At 40.4% G+C, this 24,216-nt stretch overlaps 2 protein-coding genes across 5 annotated transcripts in view; one reads left to right on the forward strand and one right to left on the reverse strand.

Annotated features, from left to right (window-relative positions):
- The window catches only part of VCL (vinculin), an 88,843-nt gene that overhangs the window by 64,351 nt on the left and 276 nt on the right, over positions 1-24,216 (reverse strand). The window lies entirely within an intron of this gene.
- LOC308427993 (mitochondrial fission factor-like) lies at positions 1,727-24,205 on the forward strand (the record flags this gene model as incomplete). Its single annotated transcript, XM_080926310.1, is given in 4 exon segments — positions 1,727-2,098; positions 2,100-2,384; positions 23,251-23,467; positions 23,976-24,205. Coding segments are annotated over 4 exon segments (1,104 nt in total).

Here is a 24,216-nt window from a genome sequence, read left to right on the forward strand (position 1 = left end):
GCATGACACAGAAAGTGATACTTTGTCTTAAAAAGAAAAAGGAAAGAAGGGAAAGGAAAACCCATACTTTATCAACAATATCCTTTGGCACAGAACAATTTGTCAAATATAAGAAACTGTTAGTGCTGAAAGTTTCCACTTGTAACAAATTTCAATAAACTAATGTATACATGCATAAATAAGAACACAGTCATGTGAGCCAAAAGGCAAGTGAACAAGGTTAATGGCACCTTCTAAAGGCAAACAAGCTCATCCAACACTAGAGTTTCCTGGAGCTCAAGTTAAGCTGCCTTGGCAGCAGCTGTTTATTCTACCCAACAACTGAGATTGCGTGCATTAATTAAGGCTGGGTAAATGTTAGCAGAGCAGCCTGGTTCACTAGACCCTAGTTAAGACATTGTAAATAGGCTTCCAAAGTTCAAAGGCTTCCTTCCATGTGCAAATACTTCATCCTCTCTCTCAACTCAAAATTCAACCACTTACAGCTGTCTTCTGGAGAGCCACCAAATTAGCAGGAAAATGCCTGTATCTTCCTCACCACACACTTCCCAATGCCCTCAAAGAAACACAAACTAGGTCTCTTCCACTTCGTGAATTGGGAATTGGAGGGTGAGAAAGAATATAGCCGTCTATTCCAGGTATCTTGTTTCAGGAATAAAGCTCTGGGTCTGGAGATGTAGCTTGGTGGTGGAGTATCTGCCTAGCATGTGCAAGACCATGCATTCAATTCCCAGGAGAAAGAAAAAGAGGTGGGAAGGGGAAGAGAAAGGGAGGGGGGGAAGAAGGTGGAGGAGAGCAATGAGATTTGCAAAGGTAATTTCTATTTAAGAAAGTTAGAGGCCCACCAAATACTAAAGTGGTTTTTGTGTTGATTTCAAACACACAAACCTAGGTGGTTTCTAGGTTCCCCAAGTCCCAAGTTTAGTCCTGCCTCTAATGATAATAAATCAAGCATTAACTCTAGGAAAATAAAATAGAAGAATTTTTTTGTTTGGTTTGGTTTTTGGTATTAGAAAGACGACTTAAAAGAGAACGCAGTAGCACCCCCAATGGTTATAATTAAATAATTATTGCATATTCATAAATACCGATGAGGGAGGAAAGATCTTTGGATGACCTGAATACTATTTTTAATAAATGTTTCGAATACAGTGCAAATTCCTTTGGGAAATTGTGACTTCTGGCTTAAGGATGCTTTTCCCTCACATCTCTGAAAAAGAACTGCTCACTGAAACAGGAAAAGGGACTGAAGCAAGTAGCCAAGCTGTTAGTATTTAATTCTACCAACGTCTTATCTGCCCACGCTTACTCTTTATTCCTCCACTCCTCCTAAATTCTATACAACTAAGAAAACCTTTCTTTTATTTCCATTTCTTCTTCAATAGACCTAGAAACTCTAACGTCCTATAACTGCATTAAGATGACCGGCTACAGTCTCATATGCCACTAGAACATAAGAATATGAACTGAACGTAGTCCCAGCCCGCCGCGACCGCTTCTTCGCCCGGGCGCCTCGGTGCGCTCTCGGTCAACGGCCTCTGTGAGCGCTCGCCCGAGGATGCTCCAGCAGGCCCAGGGGATAAAAGTGGCTCTCAATCTAACACATGCGCACTGGAGCAATTTAAGGAATTAATATGAAGCACAGAAGCAGATAATGCCAAATAGCAAGCCTGTTGTTTCACATTTGGTGAGTGGGGCGGCATTTCCTTCTCCCACTGCTGCTGAGATGGCAGAAATTAGCAGCATTCAGTATGAAATGGAATACACCGAAGGTATTAGTCAGCGAATGAGGGTCCCGGAAAAATTAAAAGTAGCACCACCAAATGCTGACCTGGAACAAGGGTTCCAAGATGGAGTTCCAAATGCCAATATGATAATGCAAGTCCCAGAGAGGATCGTGGTTACAGGAAATAATGAAGACATGTCATTTTCAAGATCCGCAGATCTTGACCTTATCCAGTCCACTCCCTTTAAACCACTGGCACGGAAAACACCACCACGCGTGCTCACGCTGCATGAGAGACCACTAGACTTCCTGGATTTAGAAAGACCACCTCCGACTCCTCAAAGCGAAGAGATCCGAGCAGTTGGCCGACTAAAAAAGAGAACGTCCTATGAGTGAAAATGCTGTTCGCCAGAATGGACAGTTGGTTAGAGACGATTCCATGTATGGCATTTCAAACCTAGATGCATCCACTGAAGGAGCATCAGACGGCGCGACTGTGGTAGATGCAGCTTCATTAAGGCGTCAGATAATCAAACTAAACAGATGTCTGCAACTTCTGGAAGAGGAGAATGAAGAACGTGCTACAGGAGAAATGGTCATGTATTCAATTACTGTAGCATTCTGGCTGCTTAATGGCTGGCTCTGGCTGACGCTAGAGGTAACCTCAGCATTCACACATACTGTCTCAGCACCTGGAAACATAAAGGATTTGCAAACTTCATTGTTTCTGTCTTTGCATCACATGCCGTTTTTCTAGTCCAAACCCTGAAAATGTATTTCTTCCAGAGCGCAGGGAAGGACCTGTGTCTGTAGAGCAGGGCCTGTTCTGTTCCTGATGGGCATCGGGCCAGCTCTGCAGTGGCCCCTCACACGCTCCTTCTGCATGTTTTGTAAACAGGCTCTAGGTTTGTTTGTCTTTAAAGAAAATAATGTTTTTAACCGCATCAGTCTGTACAGCTAATTCTCTAAACAGAAATGGCCGTCGTGAAGAGTGAGTTCAGAAAACTGTGCTCAGTCCTGTTTTCAGACGGTGAAGCAGTGTCTTTGATAGACGCATTCTGTATCTACTTTTCAGTAGTAATGCTTTCTAAGTCAGAGATTAATGCAGGACTTGAGAAAAGTCAAACCACCTAACTTCATCACCTGTACAGACGGAGTTTAAAGCCTCCTAACAATTCAGCAGTTTATCTGTGTGCAATATGTTGATTTGGCTTTCATCTTAGTTTTCTATGATGTTTTTACCAAGTCCATGTGTGAATGATTTAAAAATCTAAAAAATAAAAATGTCTGTTCATATTTAATGCCCTGCGGGGGTATAGCTCAGTGGTAGAGCATTTGACTGCATATTTAATGCCCTGTATTAGTCAATGATTTGTGTTCAACATTATTTGAGCCATTTGCCATTAACGAAAGAAAAATACTTATTTGTGTTTTAAATAAAACTGATACAGGAAAAAAAAACTAAAAAATAAGGCATAAATGTAGTATATTCAATAAACTGTCAACCAAAAAAAAAAATATGCAAGTAGAAAAGCTAATTATTACTGGAAGAAGTAGGGTTGACACCACCATCTGTCATGTAAGCATGATCAAGGGATGGGAAGTAATCTGTGTGAGCCTGCCATTCCTGCCTAGTGCCTCAAAACAGCTCAGAAACCCCACCAAAATCCAATCTCCGCCTTCCTCACTGCTGCCCTCTGATCAAACCTGTTTCTCAAAAGTCTTCCACAAAAACTTAAAACATATGTTTTTTTTTTCTGCTTTATTAGCTAGAATCACAAACACATTTTTTTTCCTTAACAGTTTTAAATTCACAAGTATGCAGAATTTAAGTAACATTGTAGCCTTTATAAATGAGCCTAGATCTGTAACTACCTCCAAAACATTTTTCTGTTCGGAAAAATCACTCCAAACAGCCACTTGTATGTGAATTTTGAAACAATGTTTCCATGTTAAAAAGGCTACATTCTACGCCTATCCCGGAAGGCCATGTGCAGTAGACAAAGACTCCAGCTTTGGAGTGAGAGAGTCAAACCTCACTTCGCTATGCTTTCTAATTCTGTTTGCTAGGCTTGTCTTTACATATCAATAAATGGAAAAAGTAAGCTCTCTCTTTGCCTGGGTGTACAAGACAAGAATACACATGTGTTTGCACGTGCAAGTGTGCATGTACGTACACACAGAGTTAACCTGGCTTCAACTAGCTTTTAAAGTTGAACCAGGACTAACCTACAATGTTGGATTTTTTTTTCCTTTTAATAATTACTGGTGCCAAAATCTGAAATAGTAACCTCGTGGCAGGAGGCTGACTAGGCCTGGTGGGTAAGAGACACCACTGTTTAGTCCCTGTGTTCTTTCTTCACTTGCAGTACTCAATGGCGATTTCAGGGTTTTGTCCTTTAAAACATGTGCATGTGCCTTTATTTTTATTTGCTTATTTGTAAGTTTCTTTGTTTTGAGACAGGGTCTTGCAACTTAGCACTGACTGACCTGGAACTGGCCATGTTGGCCAGGCTAGCATCACGTTTGTGTCTATTTTTCTGCCTCAACCTCTTTACGCCTAGGGTTACAAGGCATGTACAAAAATATAAATAAAAAATTTTTGCCAGGCAGTGGTGGTGCATTCCTTTAATCCCAGCACTTGGTAGGCAGAGGCAGGTGTTTAAGACCAGCCTGGTCTACAGGGTGAGTTCAAGAACACAGAGAAAAATCTGTCTTGAAAACCCAAATGAATGAATGAATAAATGGATAGATAAATAAATAAATAAATAATCAATCAATCAATCTAAATTTAATATAGCACATGCTTCAAGTCAGGACTTCTTATTACTTTAAATCTTTATAATAGCTACAGAAGGTGGGTACAATATATTTTCTCATTTTTCAAAGGGTTAACTGATTTGCCTAAAAAGTCCCTCAGATTGTGGCGTTCGCAGATCCATGCTCTAATCCTAACTGGAAGACTCCCAGCAGAATAGTAGCTGCTTTAAGATTATTGCCTCTTCACATGACAAAATGAGTTTTGGTGATGTCTGGTGGTTCCTGAAGTCACTTCTCGTGATCCTCTAGCCCTATACAAATCTATGGCATGGAAAGAACAGGAAAACGTGAGGCTGACAATGAGTCAGTAGGATGTAGGATCAGGATGCAGCCTAACTGACAGACAACTGTCCTGGTCTCTTTCCATAGGCAAGGTCAGTCAGGTTCATTTGGGCTGTCTCCTTAACTGTTACTCACTTAGGAAATACCAACTGAGTAGAGGCTAAGAGTCCCTGGCATCCACATAAAAGCTGGTAGCAGCAGTATATATCTTAGGAGACAGAAGGTATCCCAGGGGTATCCTGGCCAACCATCTAGCCAATCAGTGAGCTTCAAATTTAACAAAAAAGATCCTGCACCAAAATTAGGGTGTCAACTACTAAGGAAAATATCCAACATCGACCTCTGGCTTCCACCTGCAGCCCAGGTGTACAACACAGGAATACACATGTGTGCATGTGCGAGTGTGCACATGTGTGTACATACACAGTCAACCTGGCTTCAACTAGCTTTTAAAGTTGAACCAGGACTGACCTTCAATATAGGGTATTTTTTTCCTTTTAATTAATTACTGGTGCCAAAATCTAAAATAGTAAAAGTTTTTAAATGTTTTTATTAATGCTAAGAGCCATTCCCCTTGCTAATTGGAGATTATTCAGAGTCCATTTACAATACAATAATTGAACTTGGCTCCAGGCCATAATAAACACTCTGACCCATTAAATCGGGGCCAAAAGCAACATTTCACTTTTTCTTTGTTAGTGGACAAGCAGTATTCAAGCCTCAATTTCTCATAAGAAGCCAGAGCTCAAAATCCTTTTCTGTAAAATACAGGAATCAAATGACAAGGCTGCCGATTAAAATGACGAGAGAGAGAGAGAGAGAGAGAGAGAGAGAGAGAGAGAGAGAGAGAGAGAGAGAGAGAGACTGACTGACTAGCTTTCAGGATATCTATACTAAATAAATGCCCAGTATGTCCAGTGTTGTACTTTTAGAAGCTTTTCTTCTTCTGTGTTGTTTTGTTTAACAGGGGGGTTCTGGGGACTGAACTCACATCACTGGGCTTGTACAACAAGTACTTTTACCCACTGAGTTCTTTTGCCCACCCTCTTCTAGATATTTTTATTTTTTCAACAACTGTAAACACAACCCAGTGTGAATCCGTACAGGCTGGGCACAGACTCAGTTGTAAACATGCTGAAGAGTGAAATAAGAGAACAGCACTGTACTGCAGAACCAAACTAGCCAAGATGCACCGACAGAAAAGAGCTACCAGCTACCCCCAGCAACGCTGCTTGAGTTTGTGCCTTCTGCAGATGAACATCCCCTCCTCGCTCCTCATGTAACATTAACAGAGCACCGGGCTAGCCAAGAGAAAGACTTGTAGGAATATTAAGCTTGTTTCCTTTGCTTACAGTACAAAAAATATCAATACCGCAATCTAGACATTGAACATTTGTCAGAGATAACTGAACCATTAGGACGTTCCAACCCTACTATCTCAGATGACTGTTCCTGAGGGCAAAGTGAAGACTGAATTAGGAAGAATTGAGAGAATAAACAGTCCATTACTTTGTTCTTTAAAAAAAAAAAAAAAAAAAAAAAAAGATCACAGGGATGAAAGATGACTCAGCCATTAAGAGCTCTGGCTGCTCCTTCAGAGGACTCAAGTTCACACACAGGGAGACTCAACAACCATCTAGAACTCCATGAAGTTCCAAGGGATGCGACACCGCTTCTGGCCTCCCCAAGCACATTTTTCTGTTCTTAAAATGAGGCCATTGCATAAAAACCTCTCTGAGTCTATTTACAAGACAAATCTAAACGCAAATCTACTTTGTGCTTGTTTGTTTGGTTGCTTTAAAGAGGACAGAGGGTAAATATTTTAGACTTTGTGAGCCAAATGATCTCTGTCACAATTTTTCAACTGTCATTTTAAGCGTGAAAGCAGCCATACAAAAATCTGTAAATTAATAGGCATGGCTACATTCCAATTACATTTTTTCCTTATAGACACTAAAATTTAATTTTTTATCATTTCATGTGTCATAAAATATTCTTTTTATTTTTTCCAAAAGATTAAAACTGGGGTTCAATTCCCAGTACCAACACAGTGGCTCAGTCTGTAACTCCAGTTCCAGAGGATTAGACACTATCTTCTGACTTGTCCAGGTACATGTTGTACATTCATCACCCAAAATACTCATAACATAAAATAAAATTTAAAAAACTAAAATATATATATATATATATATATATATATATATATATATATATATATATATAAACTAGGAGACACTGTGGAGGAAACTTAGCAGATTTCTCACAGATCAGGATTACACTTAAGATTTACTTGAGGGAGAGATAAAGACCCTAATATCGACTAGTAGCTTTGAGGACAGAAAAGAAAAATCAGAAAAAAAAATTGGCCAAATGTCACTGAAAAAAAATGAAAAGTTTATTTATCTCATTGCTAAGCCTAAGTTTAAAGGGCCCATTTCCAGGCAAGAAGCGTGAGAAAAGAGCCTTTTCTCTCTCCTTCCTGGAGTAGCATGACTCAGGAAAGGAAGGACTCTGCCGGAAGCTGTAGACCAGCCAGGCTGGAGCTTCCTTCCATTCAGTCTTTTGCGTGCATCAAGTAAAATGTAACATTCAAATGTTGGTTTTAAAGATGCAACAGAGATGGTGTTCACTGACTTACAGCTTCCTCACTCAGGAGACATCTCAAATTAGGAAATAAAATTCAGCACATATACAATGACACATCATTGCCCTCAGAATTATTAAATCACTGCTAGTATGGCTCAGAATTTATTTTTATTTGTGTATATACATATAATAATGTGAACAATATACAAAAAGATATAGATATATATTCTTGCTCTGATGATAAGCAAGGGGAAAGGAGAAAGAAGGAAGGAAGCAAGGAAGGAAGGAAGGAAGGAAGGAAGGAAGGAAGGAAGGAAGGAAGGAAGGAAGGAAAGAAGACAGGCAGGCAAGAGACAACAAACAAATTCAGTAGCGCTACAGATACAACCAGCTGAATCAAAGTATTAATATCCCACTCAATGAGGACTACTAGACCCCTTGTAGAGCTAAAGGCTGAATGCCAGGGGACACAAGGAGTTCTAACATGTAAGATGGTTTGATAAGAACCTGAGCCAAGTCTTACTGAAACACCAAGAGATTAACTTCGACAGAGCAGCTGAAGAACTTCATAGAGCAGTATGTAGGTTGGGCTCATCCTAACAAGTGAGGAAGAGTAATCAAGGCAGTGGGATACTGAAAGGTGGGGAAAATACTGGACTATCTTTTCTTTGTCAAGATAAGTATCTTTTTATGTGGCCCTCCCTGTCCTGGAACTCCACCTAGACCAGGCTGGCCTCAAACTCTTAGAGTTCTAAGTACTAGTAAGTATTCTACAAAAATATGACAGTGGAAAAATTGGACTAAGAGTATGACAAGTCACAACTGTATATAAGGGGACTATATATCTGACTGGAGATGTACATAAACTGTCCAAGCAGACCTAAGACACTGTTTCCTATGGTCTTGCTTTCCTAAGAGGACAGGGAGAATCCAGGTAGCTGGAATTCAAAGTGAGAAGATCCTTTCAACCCTAATTCTTTTACCTTTTAAGTTTAAATTAGATGGCTGTTTAACATACTTACCGATTTTTCTTTTCTTTCTTTGTGGCTAGTGTATATGGCAAAATAAAGTTCCTTCCCTAGCAGGCCTGACCTGCCTTAGTAGTCTCATGTTAACCCTTGCCTGCTCCTAACTACACATTTACACTCTTCTCCACATTCACTCACAATAGATTTTCCCACTTTCTCAGGCTAATTCCCTCATATTTCAAAAATAGCCTCCGTAAAGTAAAACAAACTTCCCTTCTTGTCTTCCCACCACATTCCCAAAAACAGCCTTTGGCCTACTTTTGATTGTGTGCGCACTCTCCAGGCTCTGAGGCTAGGTCACAGTCCCAGCCCAAGTCCACCAGAACTTTATACCCATCGGGGACTCAGTCCAAATTTCTTAAGGCATTAAAACTATGATGAAATAGTGGCATTATTTGTAATATCCATAGACATATGCAACCCAAAAATCTATCAAGAGATGAGAAAGAAGCTAAACGTGGTAGAATATATTAAACGAAGAACCAAACAGATGCTCCAGTGGGGTAAAGGTGTTTGCCACCAAGCTTGACCTGAGAGTCACATGGTAGAGAGAGATTGATACTACAAAGATGCCCTCTGATCTCTACGTGAACGAAGGCATGTATGCTCCTATGTACGTACACACACACACACACACACACACTGCCCTTTAAAATATTTAAATCTAAGTATTATATGTTCACAACAAAATATAAGTCAGTTTTCAAAGTGAACAAGATTCTAACACTTGCCAAGAAGAGCCCTGAAGACAGCAGTCGGGAAAGCATAAGCATTGTGGGGCTCAGAGTGTAGTTCTGTGGGTCAAATGCTTGCCTAGGATGCTTATAAAGCGCTGGGTGCAATCCACAGCACTGCAAAATAGTAAAAAGACAACCTTGCATAATTCCAAAGGTACCAAAAAATAGTCAAGTTCAATAAGACAAAAAGTAATGGTATGTGCCAGTAGCTGAGAAAGAGATAGGAGGTTTCAGTTGGGAGAGGCATGCTATGACAATGGGTGTACAACAATGTGAATATATTTACTACCACAACACTGTATATGTAAAAATGGCAAAATATTAAGCATATTTTACCACAACAAAATAAAAATGTTAAGAACCAAAGATGGGGCTGAGGGGATGGCTCAGAAAGCTCGCTCAGTACAGCAGCTGCCACAGAAGCATGAAAACCTGAGTTTGGATCACAGGAAACACATTTAAAAAAAAAAAAAAAAAGTTGGTTGTGGTAGCCCATACCTGTAACCCCAGAATTGGGGAAGTATGTACCAGAGGATCCCTAGAAATTGTTAGCCAGCCATTTTAACTGAGCTCAAAGCTTCATGTACACTGAAAAATCATGTCTCCAAAAATAAAGTGGAGGAGTGTTGAAGAAATCACCTAATACACTAATTAGCTAACAAAAGCACACACACACACACACACACACACACACACACACACACGCGCGGAGCAAAGAAAGCAAGCCATGGGGAGAACCAAAGACTTCTACACTCTCAAGACAAAATATTATCCAGACTTTGTAGATTTTACAAATATAGTAGTAAGTCCTAGATGTTTCTGATTAAAACAATATTATCAGTATTAGTATTTAAAGTATGATAAAGGAAAAAGAGTCAAAACTGGGGCACTTAATTACTCTTGCAAAGGCCCTAGGCTTGGTTCCCAGAACCCACATGGCAGCTTGAAACCACCTGTAACAACAGTTCCAGGGGATCCCACACCCTCTACTGGCTTTCACAGGCACCAGACACACATGTAGTAGACGAATATACGACAAAACACTCATACACATAAAATAACATAAACACATCATTTTAAAAGACTTTGAAGTTACTGCTATAACTTTTAAAAGTCTAAAAGAATCATAAAAGAGGATAGAAATAATGTATATAATTTTCAAACTGGTAGTTGCTGTCTCCTGAATCACATTTGAAGTCTGTTACTCTTTTAATTGACAGGGTCTTTGAAGGAAAATTTTTTTTAAACGAGAAATATGAAACTACTTCAGTATGCAGCACATTAGGTAATCACAATATCCACCACACTAAACTGATGAACTCTACTTCTCATAAATACAACATATTCAGCTCTGCCCAAAGGGCTGACCCCATATTATTTCACTGGGTGGCCTGGCTACCTCTTCAGTCATTGTTTGTTAATAACATTTATTTTTTATTCTTACTTATGTATAAGTGTCTGTGTAAATGTATGCATTGTGTACAGGTACTCACTAAGGCCAGAAGGGGTATAGCAGGTCCCCTGGAGCTGAAGTCAAAGGGAGTTAATTGTGAGCCGCCTAAAGAAGGTGCTGGGGACTGAACATGGGTCCTCTGGGAAAGCAAGAGGTGCTCTTAAATGTTAAACTACTCCAGTTTGTTTGCTTCTTTGTTAATAAATAAGACAATAACTCAGAATATGGTAGCACCCACCTGTAATCCTAATACTTGAAACACAGGGGCAAGAGGATCAGGAGCACAAAACCATCCAAGGCTACCTAAATTCAAAATCTGCTTGAACCAAAAGAGACCCTGCCTAAAAATAAATGAGTAAGAAAAGGACTGGGCAGATGGCTTAGAGGTTAAAAGCATATATTATTCTGACAGAGGACCCAAGTTTGATTCCTAGCCCTCATATGTAGCTCCAGGGCACCAGCAGGAAAGTGTTAGATGATATTCTCTCTCTCTCTCTCTCTCTCTCTCTCTCTCTCTCTCTCTCTCTCTCTCTCTCTCTCTCTCTGTCACACACACACACACACACATAATTAAATCATTTTTAAGTGGGGGGGAAAGGAGGGGAAAAAAGAAAGAAAGGTAAGACAGGAATATTTGAACTAACTGATCAAATCCTAAACCTCGAATCTTGCTTCAAATGTGGAGTAGAGTGAAACACTTTTTCCTTGCTGTTATTCCAATCAAAGGACAGCAATTAAAAACCCAAGGCAGAGCTAGGTGCAAGCCTTTGATCCCAGCACTTGGGAGGCAAAACCGGGCAGCTCTCTGAGAGCAAGTTCCAGGTCAGCCAGGGCTACACAGAGATATCCTGTCCTGAAACCCTCCCTTCAATGACAAAAAAATTATGTCAGGTCCATTCTTGAAATCTTGCCATTTGGAACACTAAAAGAATTATTTGAATGTAGGAATTTAAGACCAGCTTGGGCAACATAGTAAAATCCTATCTCAAAAACAGAAGGGAAGAAGGAAGGGAGGGGAAACAAATGGTATAAACAGGGGTAGTTCAGTGGTATTGATTTTGCCTAGCAGGTATAAAGCCCTGGGTTTAATCAATTTAATCCTCCACCCAACGCCAAAAAAGGGGAGGGGAGATTATCTTTAATCATGAGAAACTGGAAATCAAAGGTTCAACTACCTAAAGCTGTGATCTTTTTCCCACAGTTGGCAAATCTGTATACTCCACAACATATGGAATTCTACCGAAAGCTTTCATTGGCATTCTGCCTTGTTGAATAAAAGTTAGAACCATGCTTAGGCATTTAAATCAACAGTCTTTTCACATTTAAAATGTAACTTAAAATCATTGGAAAGAATATTAATGATAAAATCTAATACATACTGAGCTCCGAAGTAGGTGTCAATAATAGTTCTAAATATTCTTGTGAACTTGTTTAATACAGACAACACTGAGAGGCACACTTTATCTCTGCTTTACAGAAGAGGAACTAGGAACTAAATAACTTCTCCAATGGTACCTATCACCAAATAGCCAATAGTAGGGAGGATTAAGGCTCATTTTACTTTTCATTTTGTGTAACACTGGGGGTGGGGGGTGGATGCATGGCAGCGCAGGTACCTGCAGAGTCCAGAAGACAGTGACAGGATTGTCTCCATATGCACAATGGGGTTGTGCCTGAAATTTATTCAGCATGAATTAGATGGTTGTATTACATGCCATTATTTCTGTATCTTAAATATCCTAGTATTGATCACAATACCCAATAATGCACACATTTTAGTATATATAATGTTAATATTTGGGAAGAATTATAGAATGGGTATACAATCCATCTGCTCACTTATCCAACTTATTTTATTCATTTTATTGAGATAGGGTCTTAATACATAGCTGGCTGGCCTGGAACTCTCTACATAGACTAGGCTAGCCTCAACCTTAGAGATAATTCTGTCCGTTCCTCCAGAGAACTGAAATGAAAAACGTGCACCACCAAGCCCAGCTTCTCTCAACCCCTTATCTTAACTATATGAATAAAAATGTACTTTCCACTTGGTAAACAGTGAGCATTCTAGGGTGGGAACTCCAAGAAGGCTAAAACCGTTTGGAAGGTAGATAATAGAGAACCATCAACTTCCAACTGTAAGAGCAGGCATGCCATTTTTCTTTCTTTACAGAAAGCTTACTTGTGGGAATAATTTAAGCTGCGTTCAAAAGAAGGAATGACTTTAACCTGGACGGTGGCCAGCTGTGCTAAGAACTGCAGCAAACGCAGCCACTTTTCTCTTAAAGTCACTCAACTGGAAATTTTATCAGTGGGAAGTTCTCTAAGGGCCAATGACTCTATTTTCTGAACTCCAATGAGTCTCAAAATACTGTTAGCTCTAATTTTCAGCTCTCTCTCTATGCACACACATACGAAGCCCACACCCACACCAACCCAAGGAAAGCCTGACGTCCCATAGAAGAGAACAAATTTTTTGGAATCAAGAGTCCAGAATCTGTATGCGGTCTAATAGTGTCCTTTACTAATCCTTCTCTGTGTTCGTATAGGCATTTGGAATAGAGTGACATTTGGGGACAGGACAAGAGATGGCTCAGTGGTTAATAGCACTAACAGCTCTTCCAGAGGTCCTAAGTTCAATTCCCAGCAACCACATGGTGGCTCACAACCATCTGTAATGGTATCTGATGTCCTCTTCTGGTGTGTCTGAAGACAGCTACAATGTACTCATATAAAATAAAACATAAATAAATCTTAAAAAAAAAAAAGAATTACCAAGCCTTCCAATAGACAGCTATCTTCCTCATCATCAAATAGCCTAACACGACATCAGAAATACCAAGTATCAGAGAACAACACACTTAAAGAGGGACTACAGAGTCCTGGTCCTCAAGAAACCAACAATCTAAAGGGAGACACACCCAGGAGAAGTGGAGAAGCAGGAGAAAAACGTCAGTCAAATCAATCAACCAGGAATGATGGCCCAGCATATGAAGTACAAAATTTACAGTCTTACCGAGGGGAAGAAGCCAATGCACCCTCCACTTCCTATGACTAATTGTGAAAGTCCCTTTCCACTCAGTACCCTATCATTGACATATCATCTCTGCATGTAATGCACACATTTAAACAAATTTAATCAATGAGCCTTTGGCAGTGTGTCTTGAAAACCATGTCAGTATACAAGGTCTCAAAGGATCTAGCTGCCAACGCTGACATCTTTTCCTTCTGCACTTGCTGGAAGTACAGCCAGGTAACTATAGCCTAGCTTCCTAGACAGCATATGGAAGACAAAGTCTCAAAGGGGGTACGAAGTGATTAGGTCTCCTCTTTTCTTTGTAATGTTTATTTTAAACATGTGGTCTCACCACATAGCTCTGGCTGACTTGAAACCTTCCCTGTTAATCAGGCCTGCCTTTGCTTCCCATGTGCTAGAATGAAACGTCTATATTATACAGCCAGCTTTCATTGCAAATTAATAAAAAGGATAATGCATTAGGGTGGTTCTTGGTTTTGTTTACACTTTTCATTAATGGTAAGAAATGATTTTTTTAAAAAATGGTGCGTGCGTGCGTGTAAAAATACAATTTATGCCAGGCGTGGTAGTGCATTCCTGTAATTCCAGCATATAAAGTGGAAGAGTCAAGAGGATTTTGAGTCCAGGACAGCCTAGGCTACAATAGCAACCTGTCTCCAAATATATATACACATAATTTGCAACAAGAAAAGTTTTAGCTAAGTGTCCTAGTATACAAATATACTCCCAGAACTTAGGAGGTGGTAACTGGGGGACTCAGTTCAAAATCATCAAGTCTGAGATTAGCTCAAGCTATGAGACTGAGGCAGGAGGAAAGAACTTGAGTTCAAGGCCAGCCTGAGCTACATGGCCAGTTCAAGAAAGCCTAAACCACACAGCAAAACAAAGTTTAAAAGAGCAGTGTTGGGGAGGGTAAAGGTTAAGGAGAAATTGGTTTTCTTCTTCTAGTTCTATATAAAACACCTATAGGAAGGCTTAAAGTTAGGAAAAAGGTTAGCACTATCTGAGAGGAACACTCATCTGACAGAATACTCTTCTCATCAGGAGTTCTCAGCACAGAGCTTATTCCAGAGACACCTAGAAGATCAGCTTCTCTGATACTTCCTACTTAAAGGCTGCTACTTCTTTTGGTAGCACCAAGTGCTGGTTCTAGTTCCTGAAACACGAGAGAAATCGTTGTATCAGAGGAAGGACTTCTCTTTAAAAAGCTTTTATTTGTCTTTCTACTGCCTGTCTGCTGGCAGGCTTGTTGAAATCTTGAAGTATAAAATACTGAGCCGTATAAGTTGAGATAAAGTGTGTGTATGTGTGTGTGTGTGTGTGTGTGTGTGTGTGTGTAGAGACAGACAGACAGACTGATCCACTCTCATGATGACCTTAATAAAAGACGTTGGATTTGAATCAGCAGAAAGCAAAACAGCAGATCGACTTGAAATCTTTGTCATCTTTGTCTCCTGCCATATGGTTCAAAGAAATACAGCTCTTTAATGCGGAATTTGTGACTCATAGAGTGAGGCTGCACTGTGCCCAGCAGGGTTCCAAATAATAGAGGAACACCTGGTCTAAATTGTTAAATTTTTTAAAGGCGCTCCCAAAAAGAGAATGCAAAAACCCCAAGCCTCTTCCAGATAGGAGGCAGAGTCTTGAGCTATGAATTTAGTAAGTGGCCTGCATAGCTGAAATGACTCCTAAACAGAGAAACCACAACTCAAAATAGCCTGAACACTTTTGTTATCTCAAACAATGGGCAATCAGCCATCCACTCCTCCCTTGGTACATATTTGACCCGTATTAGTCAAAGACCATTATAAATTTGGTGAGGCTTTATTTAAACTTGGCTATACAGGATGTTTGAAAGCTAGAGACAAGAACTACCAACTGTGCATTGATTCCTAATGTTGTATACATTAAAATGAATGCTATGCAGATTCATTTATTAAAAATTTATACTGTAAACATATGACCAGAACAGGCATGGCCCTAAAAGTTACCGGGGAAGAGAAACACCTTGACTAAGATGAGTATTTCACCAGAGCATACACATGATCCATTAGAGCACAGTACGTAGATAATGTGGGCATTTCTGTTTACCTTTCCCAAAAGCTGTATGTACATTACTAAGAACCTGTCAGCAGGCTTTTATTTTAACATATGTGCTTTCCTTTTTTATTTTCCATACAGTTGGGGGGGGGATAGTGCTTGTGGCAGTCAGAAAACTGCTTGTAGGAGCCAGTTCTCTCCTTCCACAATCTACATTCCAGGAATCCAACTTGCCAGGTTTGGCAACAAGCACCTTTACTTACTAAGCCATATTTCCGGTCCTCAGTTTTAAATGACACCCTCTCGATATACAGGTAAGGTATAGTGTACACACACACACATACCTTATACATGGATGAATGAGCAGTGGTTAAATAAATATATAAAATAAACAAGCTGCTCTATTTTTATTTATTTTATAGGAGTGTTTGGGCTTCATGTATATATGTGTGCCAAATGTGTGCCGAATGTGTGCCTGGCATCATGGAGGTCAGAAGATGTCAGATCCCTGGAAGTGGAGTTATGAATGACCACCACTCCGGTGCTGCAAACCAAACCCAAGTCCTCTATGAGTGCAACAAGTGCACCCAGCCAGAGCCATCCTCCAGCCTCTAGGCTGCTTATAGTTAAGCAGACAGACAAGTAGTATTGGTTTAATACCCAAGTGAGTCCTAGCTCCATAAAGATATTTTCTCTAATGACACCTTTCTTCATAACAATAATGGGAATGGGGAGGGATCAAACCAAAGCTACTATTGTTGATTCTTGCTGTGCTGATTTAGAATTAGATCAACGCTATTTATATAACAGCTAACTTCCTACTTTGTAGATATAAACAAAGATTTAAGTTGGGCTCCATTAAAATTACAAGCAGAGTTACAGTAATATACACAATTTCCAGAAACCTTCTGTTCTCTCAAAAACGGGAGTGCTAATATTATCAGAATAAGGTTCACATCAGTCTCATTAAATACCTTCTGATCTGGGACAAAGTTTTTTACAGGAAATTTCATGATCTCCCAAAGAATATATACAAATTTATTTCAAATATTACTTACTTTTAATCGGGTTCAAGCTAAGTAATCATACACATGACTTTTCTAAAGCCTTAATGTTTTAAGCACTTTAAATATATATAAATAGATAACTACTTTATCTATTTATTTAACAAGGTATTTAGATATGCTGAGACTGGGGTCAAACTCCATCCACATCACATCAGATGCAGAACTGCCAGGATGGTCACACCGAAGCCAGACTCCGCAGACACTGCTGCCTGGCACAAGACAAATGGAAATGTGTGACTAACACCATTCTTGTTGCTTTAGTTCCAGGAGAAACTTTTCCATTGACACTTAACAACCCTGATCTAAGCAGATGAGGAACAGTCCAGAGGATCTGGAGTACCAGAGCAAGGGTCTGAGTCCAGGCTAACTAGCTATAGAGAAGCTATTTCATTTCTCTAAACCATAGTTTCCTTATCAATTAAATAAGGCACTCACAACATCTACCCACAGGATCGTTTCGAGATCACCAACATAAAAGTATTTCACAGGCCCTAGAGACATGGCTCAGGGGGTAGTGTTTGCTGAGAAAGCTCAGATCTCCACCATTCATGTACAAACTTGTACACAGAACTGTCTGCCCATCAGTAACCCTAGGATGAAGACAGACCTCCAGGGCTCACTGACAAGCTAGTCTAGCTGAACCTGTAAGCTCCAGGTCAATAAGAAACTCTGTCTCAAAAATTAAGGTGGAAAGTCAGCCGAGAAGAACATGCCAGCCTCAACCATTGGCCTCCAAAAAAAAATACACACAGGCCAAGAACACAACATATGTACAAAGACAAATACTTTATGAGGTATGAATGGCTATACAAATGTCCTTATTTACTTTATTACTGGTTTTGTTTTGTTTTTTAAATTAGGAAATACAAAAACATTTTTAAAAAGAAATCGCTCACAGGCCTGTCACTCAGATGTTGTTACTGCCTGAACTGAGATAAACCTAACCCAAACCAAAGGAAACTACAGCAAAACTAAGTTCAGATGCTAATGCAGATAATTACAAGCGACAAAATCAATTGATAGTTTCTTTTAAAGAGCAAAGCAGACTTTCCCATCTATCCCCCTAAAGAGAAGGTAATGCTACTGTTTGGCCCAGCACTGGTCCCAAGAATTTATGACATTTGAGTGAGGCACATAAAAGTCAAGGTCAATACATACATACATACATACATACATACATACATACATACATACATATTCCATGAGTCCAAGTAATAGTTTCAACACATGACCTTGGATACAACAGGAGATGAAGTATCTGAAGCCCCATTAATAAAACCGGCATGGCCATAATGGGCCCATCAAAGACTGATAGCTCAATATAGGTCACTTCAGTGAGAAGAAAAAAAATTGCATATGGTGCTGTGAGATGGGCAGCCTAGGCTGCTGACTTTCCACACTGCTTACTAAATCCCACACTTCTTGGGACTTGTGTCCCTCCTCTTTATTCCTGTTTCCCACCCAACCCTTTTCTACCTCCTCTCCTTTGCTTTTCTAATGCACTGAATTTGCTTTTTGTGTTTGAAATGGTTTCCATACAATAAACTATTGTATAGCAGCAACAATAAGAAAGAGAGAGAAAAGAAAAAGGAAGGAAGGAAGCAAGCAAGGAAGGAAGAAAGGAAGGATAAAAGTTCTGAGACACACTACACTACAGATAAACCTTGAAAATACTATACAAAGTGAAAAGAAGCCAGACACAGAAGCCACTCTCTGTGTGATTCCATTTATACGAAATATCCAGAAGAGGCAAATCCAGGAGCTCAGAAAGGAAAGGAATCGTGGAGGTCAAAGAATAAAGGAAACAATTTGAGAACAATGCAAATGAGTATCTGAGTTCTTCCTGAGTAGTCAAAACTGTTTAAATGGGGTTAAATGGGAATGTGCGGGACAAGAAAAGATAGTAATGAAGGTGAATCTGATCAAAACATATACACTTATAAAGTATGATAAAGCCCACTATTATGTATAAAAATTCTAATAGAAATCTTAAACAAATTGTTCCAAAATTAGATTGTAGTAATAGTTGTATAACAATATTACAAAAAGCAATTAACTTATACATTAAATGAATGAATGGTATCATGTGGGAATTATATCTCAATAAAACTGTTCAAAAACATGATCTTGTTCAGATTCCTGGTCAGAAAACAAAACATAGGCAATATACCAGTAATTAGATCACAAGTTCAGGTATAATCAGATATACACAGAAACTTCTAAATCATCTAGAGATCCACAGCGAATCTGACTCAAGGAAGAAAAAAAAAAAAAAAAAAAAATCAAGCAAAAAAGTTTTAGTGGACCATGGGAGATAACTTCACAGTTAAACCTGTACAAGTGAGAAGCTCAGTAATTCAGACCCACTGAACCCATATAAATGCTAATGGGTGTGGCAGCCTGTCTGCAATTCCAGTGCTGGAATGGAAGCAAGAGACAGGTGCTCCTCCAAGAAGCAAGCTGGCTAGAGACTAGTCATATCAGTGAGCTCTGTGTTTGATTGAGAAACCCTGGCTCGATGAACAAGGTGGAAGAACAGTTAAGGATGATTGCCAATGTCAGTCTTGGATTAACAATTGCAAAGCCATATATACCCACACAGTATGAACACACACACTCATGAAATGGGGGAAAAACATCTTTTTAAATTTTCCAGCCAACCTCCTTAAGTGTGGAACAAAAATGACAACTCAGGAGCTAGAGAGATGGCTAAACAGTTAAGAGAACTCACTGGTTGCTTTCCTAGAAAGGACCCAGGTTCAAGTCCCAGCATCCCCACAGCAGGTCAAAACTGTATCCTGGTGCCAAAAGATCTAACACCCTCGCACATATATGCAAGCAAAACACCAATGAACATAAAATAAAAATAAATAAATCATTTAGAGAGAGACCTGTGAACAGGTAGTAAGGCTACAATTTAGCCAGGTGGTCCCAGAACACAGGAGGCAGAGGCAGGCAGATCTTTTGAGTTTGAAGCCATCATGATCTACAGAATGAGTTCCAAGACAGCTAGGGCTATACAGACAAACCCTGTCTCAAAAAGCAAAAGCAAAAACAAAATCCAGTTGCTAGATACAGTGACCAAACTACTATGTTTCAGATTCCTATAGCTGGACACAGTGGCACACACCTTTAATTCCAGCTTGCACTGAGGGAGAGGTAGGCAGAGCTCTGTGAGTTCCAGGACAGGTAGATCTACACAGTAAGACCTTATCCACAAAAAAAAAAAAAAAAAAAAAAAAAAAAAAAAAAGATACAGGAACTCCAAATCCAAATGAGTCCTGCTCCCCCAAAAGCAGTTCAAATTGGAACTTGCTTTTTGGATGCTTAAGAATTCTGCACCTTTGCTGAGTAGTTCCTTGCATTTGTAAAGCATTTATTGTCACAACTTTAAATGTTCCAATCCTCTGTCTTAAATGATCAGCTCACATGTCATTCTTCCATGAAGCCTTCTCTCAAGTCATCTCTCCTTCCTCTGAACTTCCAGTTTGCTTCCTGGATACCATCTCTAACTTTCTACCTAATTTAACAATTACTCTGTTCAGCATCATTCCTTAACATTCAAGGAGGATTTCAATAAACTGCTGTTCAATGAGTGAGAGTTTCATCTTCCTCCAATAAATTTAACTGTGGAAATACCCAGAAGTCATTTAGACACCAGCTTCCTAAGTGGTGGACCATGATCTCACAGAGTCACAACCTGAAATGCAGGAAGGATAAAAGACATGCCACCAGTAAAAGACTCCTGAACCATGTCATAAATCGAAACTGTTTCCAGCCACCTTCGTCCATGCTACATGGAGCAACTTCATCGAAGCTTTGGACCTCAACATACAACACACATTTGCACCGCAGCTTTGGACCTCAACATACAACACACATTTGCACCGCAGCTTTGGACCTCAACATACAACACACATTTGCACTGTGCATGGCCATACCTGAAACACCCAGATTCAGAACTGCCAGCAATTATAAACTGCAGTGTTTTTGCTGTGCATACAAAGTTCTTTACACTTCTAGAAGTATAAAGGTTTAGTGACAGAAAAGCAAAGATGTCTAATATTTGCTTACCATCACCCTGAGCTCCTAAGTATCAAGTTACAATATCCTTAGATGATATTATATTCAGATGATTGGTTTTTTTTTTTTTTTTTTTTTTCAATACTAAGTTACTGACTAATTGCATAAAAAGGGAAATCATGACATGGAATTCTGGCTTGGGAGGACAATTTCCAACAATTTCTGAAATGGAACTGATACACAGTTCTGCCAATTTGTGCAACATACATGAAGCTAAGTTCTCAGAATTGCAGATTTATAAAATCAAAATGCACATCAACTTTGAAAAACACTGAAGATGCTCTGTATCACATTTAGTACTAAGTATTCAACCAAGAGTTAATTCCTGGCACACAAATAAATAAGCACCCCCACCTCATTATACTAGGCAAATTTACTTGCATCTTTTATTAATGGTAAACCTCTATCTATTAAAAAAAAAAAAAAAAAAAAAAACTTCTATCTATACCAAAGGAATGTTTTAAAATAAACTTACAATTTAATAATAGCTGCTTGTTTTCTATGCCTATTGTATGTATCTATATAACTAAGGTTGAGTAAAAATTTCTCAAGCCAAAAGAAATCACAAGTAGAAATAGCTTAAGAAGCCGAGTCTTAGGCCACAGATGCTATGCCAAGTAGATAGGTTTCATTCAAAATATACATTTTCTTGACCAAAGTAAGACTGACTTGGCAGACATATATGCATCCTCTGAGAGAAATTCCAAAAGAGAAGCACTGGAACCAGGAGATGGCCCCCTAAAGTAATCTGCAAGGAACATTCTGATTATATGGATTCCAAAATATTTGTTCAAAACTTACTTTTGTTATTCTATAGAAACAGCATGAGTTTTGCAACCCTAGTTTTATTACCCGGTTATCGTTATTTCTCTACTGCTTTTAAAGCTCATTCCTTTTCTAGTCTTCATGCAGCATCTGAAGCATAGGCCTCAGTTTCTTCCTGCCTTATGAGCCTGCTAGCCTAACTCTTCACACGATCCCTCTTCCTTTAACCCTCTGTTCACTGAGTGAACCCTGTGTGTCAAGGCTGAAGACTGAAACTGGGGAAGAGGGGGAAAAAAGGTTTCACTTACACTGTGTTTTCCTGACAGAAATTAGGAACTTATGGTATGTACGGGATCCATACATTTATGAGGTGATGGGTCCTCTGGCCTCCCTAGAACCCGGATGTTCTTCCTCACACACCACTCTCTCCCTCACCTTCCCAACCAATTTGTGCATCTTGTTGAACAAGACCTTCTTCGAAACAAGCCACATGCCATTCACTCACTGGCTTTTGAGTCCAAATCTCTTTAACTTGTTTCCCAACCTGCAATCAATACAATCTACTTGGTGGAACCTGGTAGCACCTCTGTTTATGACTGTTTATCAGTCCCCTCCACTGATTCGACTTCAAATACCTTTTAGGTGTTAGGAAGTACGTAACTGCATGTATTTTTTTCCGTCTTACATCTGCCCGTGTTTCTTTTGTATGTCTGCTGACTGTGACCATCCTAACCACCTATGGATCTACTTCTAAAACCAGAAAACCTTTACTCCTGGAGAGCCTTCAGTAAGTCTGGGATGGGAACCAGAAAGGCATCTCTACAAAGCCCCACAAGTGATTCTCATGCACACCCTGAGAGCCACTGATTTATTACAATGCTCTTTATACAACACACATTCAGTGCTTATTAATTCATGTCATGGAAGATCATAAATAACTTTTCTCTAAATAGCCTAACCAGATTTCAACCAACCCCTCGACTACACCAGCTGTGTTCCAAGTGCAACATGTGGTTTTAAGATTTCATTTCCTCAAGTACTACATGGAGGGACACCATTACCTTGTCTCTTTACATTGTTTCCCATTTGTTGAAAAACCAGAGGCCTGGAAGGCAGCCATGTCAGACAACACTACATAAGAATGTACTCTGGGATCTGAGATTAAAATTAGCCACAAAGAGAACAGGAATGAGACAGACAGTCTGAATGAGTACACTGCTCCTACTCAATAGTTTCTTGCTTAATCGGTATAGAAGAACAGAAATTTCTGCTCCTTGTCCCTCGTCCCGCCCTACCCCACCCCTCACCCCTAGCTTTCTCGAAACCAGTCTCCTAAAATGCTTGAAGCAGTCCCAGGCCCCTGAAGGCCCAGGAAGACCTTGCGTGCACTAAAGTCCTATGATCAGAGAAATAACTCAAGCCCCACCAGACTGACAGTTACCTATGGACTACCCTGACGACTACTCTGACACACCGTTTACACAGCTTGGTTCGGAAGCAGTGTGAACTTTTTTCCTGAGTTGTTCTTCACAGGCAACAGCAAACAGCAGACTGAATCACACCCAGCCTTGAGCAAGTGTGACATTAGCCAGGGTACTAGTCTCTATATCTCTTTTCCCATTTCAGAAGTGGGCTACAAAGATCAGTGGAGAGCCAGGGGCAGGCAGAAAAGTATGGACTGGGAAGGGACACCCCAGCCTTCCCCTCAGCCAGGGGCTGCAGATACCAAATTCCACAGGCCTCTCGAAGCAGCTCCATCTTGCTTCCTGCCAGAAGGAGGGGCAGAGGAGGAGGCCCCCACAATCTGGAACGGCCCCCGTGGAAGAAAGTCATTTGACAGCAGGTAAAGCCGGGTGGAAAGCTTCACCGAAGTAATAAAATGAATGGCTGTGGGGTCAGGCAGAAGAAAAGCAGGGCTCCCGGTTATGAATTAACTGCATAAAGGTGTTAGAGTCCCGGAGGTGAGCAAAATGCCCCGAAGGAAAGGAGGTGGCGACGGAGAGAGAAGGAAGCCAAATAGTTAGGTAAGAGCGACAGACACCAGTATCCCTGGGGAGAGCTGGGCAGGTGGGTCTGGGGGGGGTGGGGACAGAAGTATTAGAAAGGCCAGCGGCCGGATGCAAATAAGAATCCTTGGAAGTAAAAGCAAGGAGCCCGTAAGAGAACCCACCCACAGTCTGGACAGGAGAGGCCTAAAAAGGAGCTAAGAGCAAGATAGTCAACGCAAGGGAAGCGAGCCTGCCCAGGGGAGGGACCGTGAGACAACCTAACAACTATCATTTCTTGGGCGCCTACTACGGGCACACACACGCTAGGCACTTTACAACTAAAACCTCGCTGACTCTTCACAGCACAGCCCCAAGGCAGGATTTTTCACGAGTGCCCCCATTTTATAGATGAGGAAACTGAGGTCCCCGGCAGCCTCAGTGGCTTGCTCAAGGTCACAGTCCGGAGAAATCGGCATTCGAAACCACGGCACCTGCCCTGGAGCCCACCCAGCGCTCCAAGCGCTCCAAGCGCCTGTGACTGCAAGCAGCGAGGCGGACCGGGACCCTGGGGACGCCTCCCGCCCGCGCTCTAGTCCCAGGCCCG

This window comes from Micromys minutus, assembly GCF_963924665.1.
Source record: "Micromys minutus genome assembly, chromosome: 12".
Lineage (NCBI taxonomy): Eukaryota > Metazoa > Chordata > Mammalia > Rodentia > Muridae > Micromys > Micromys minutus.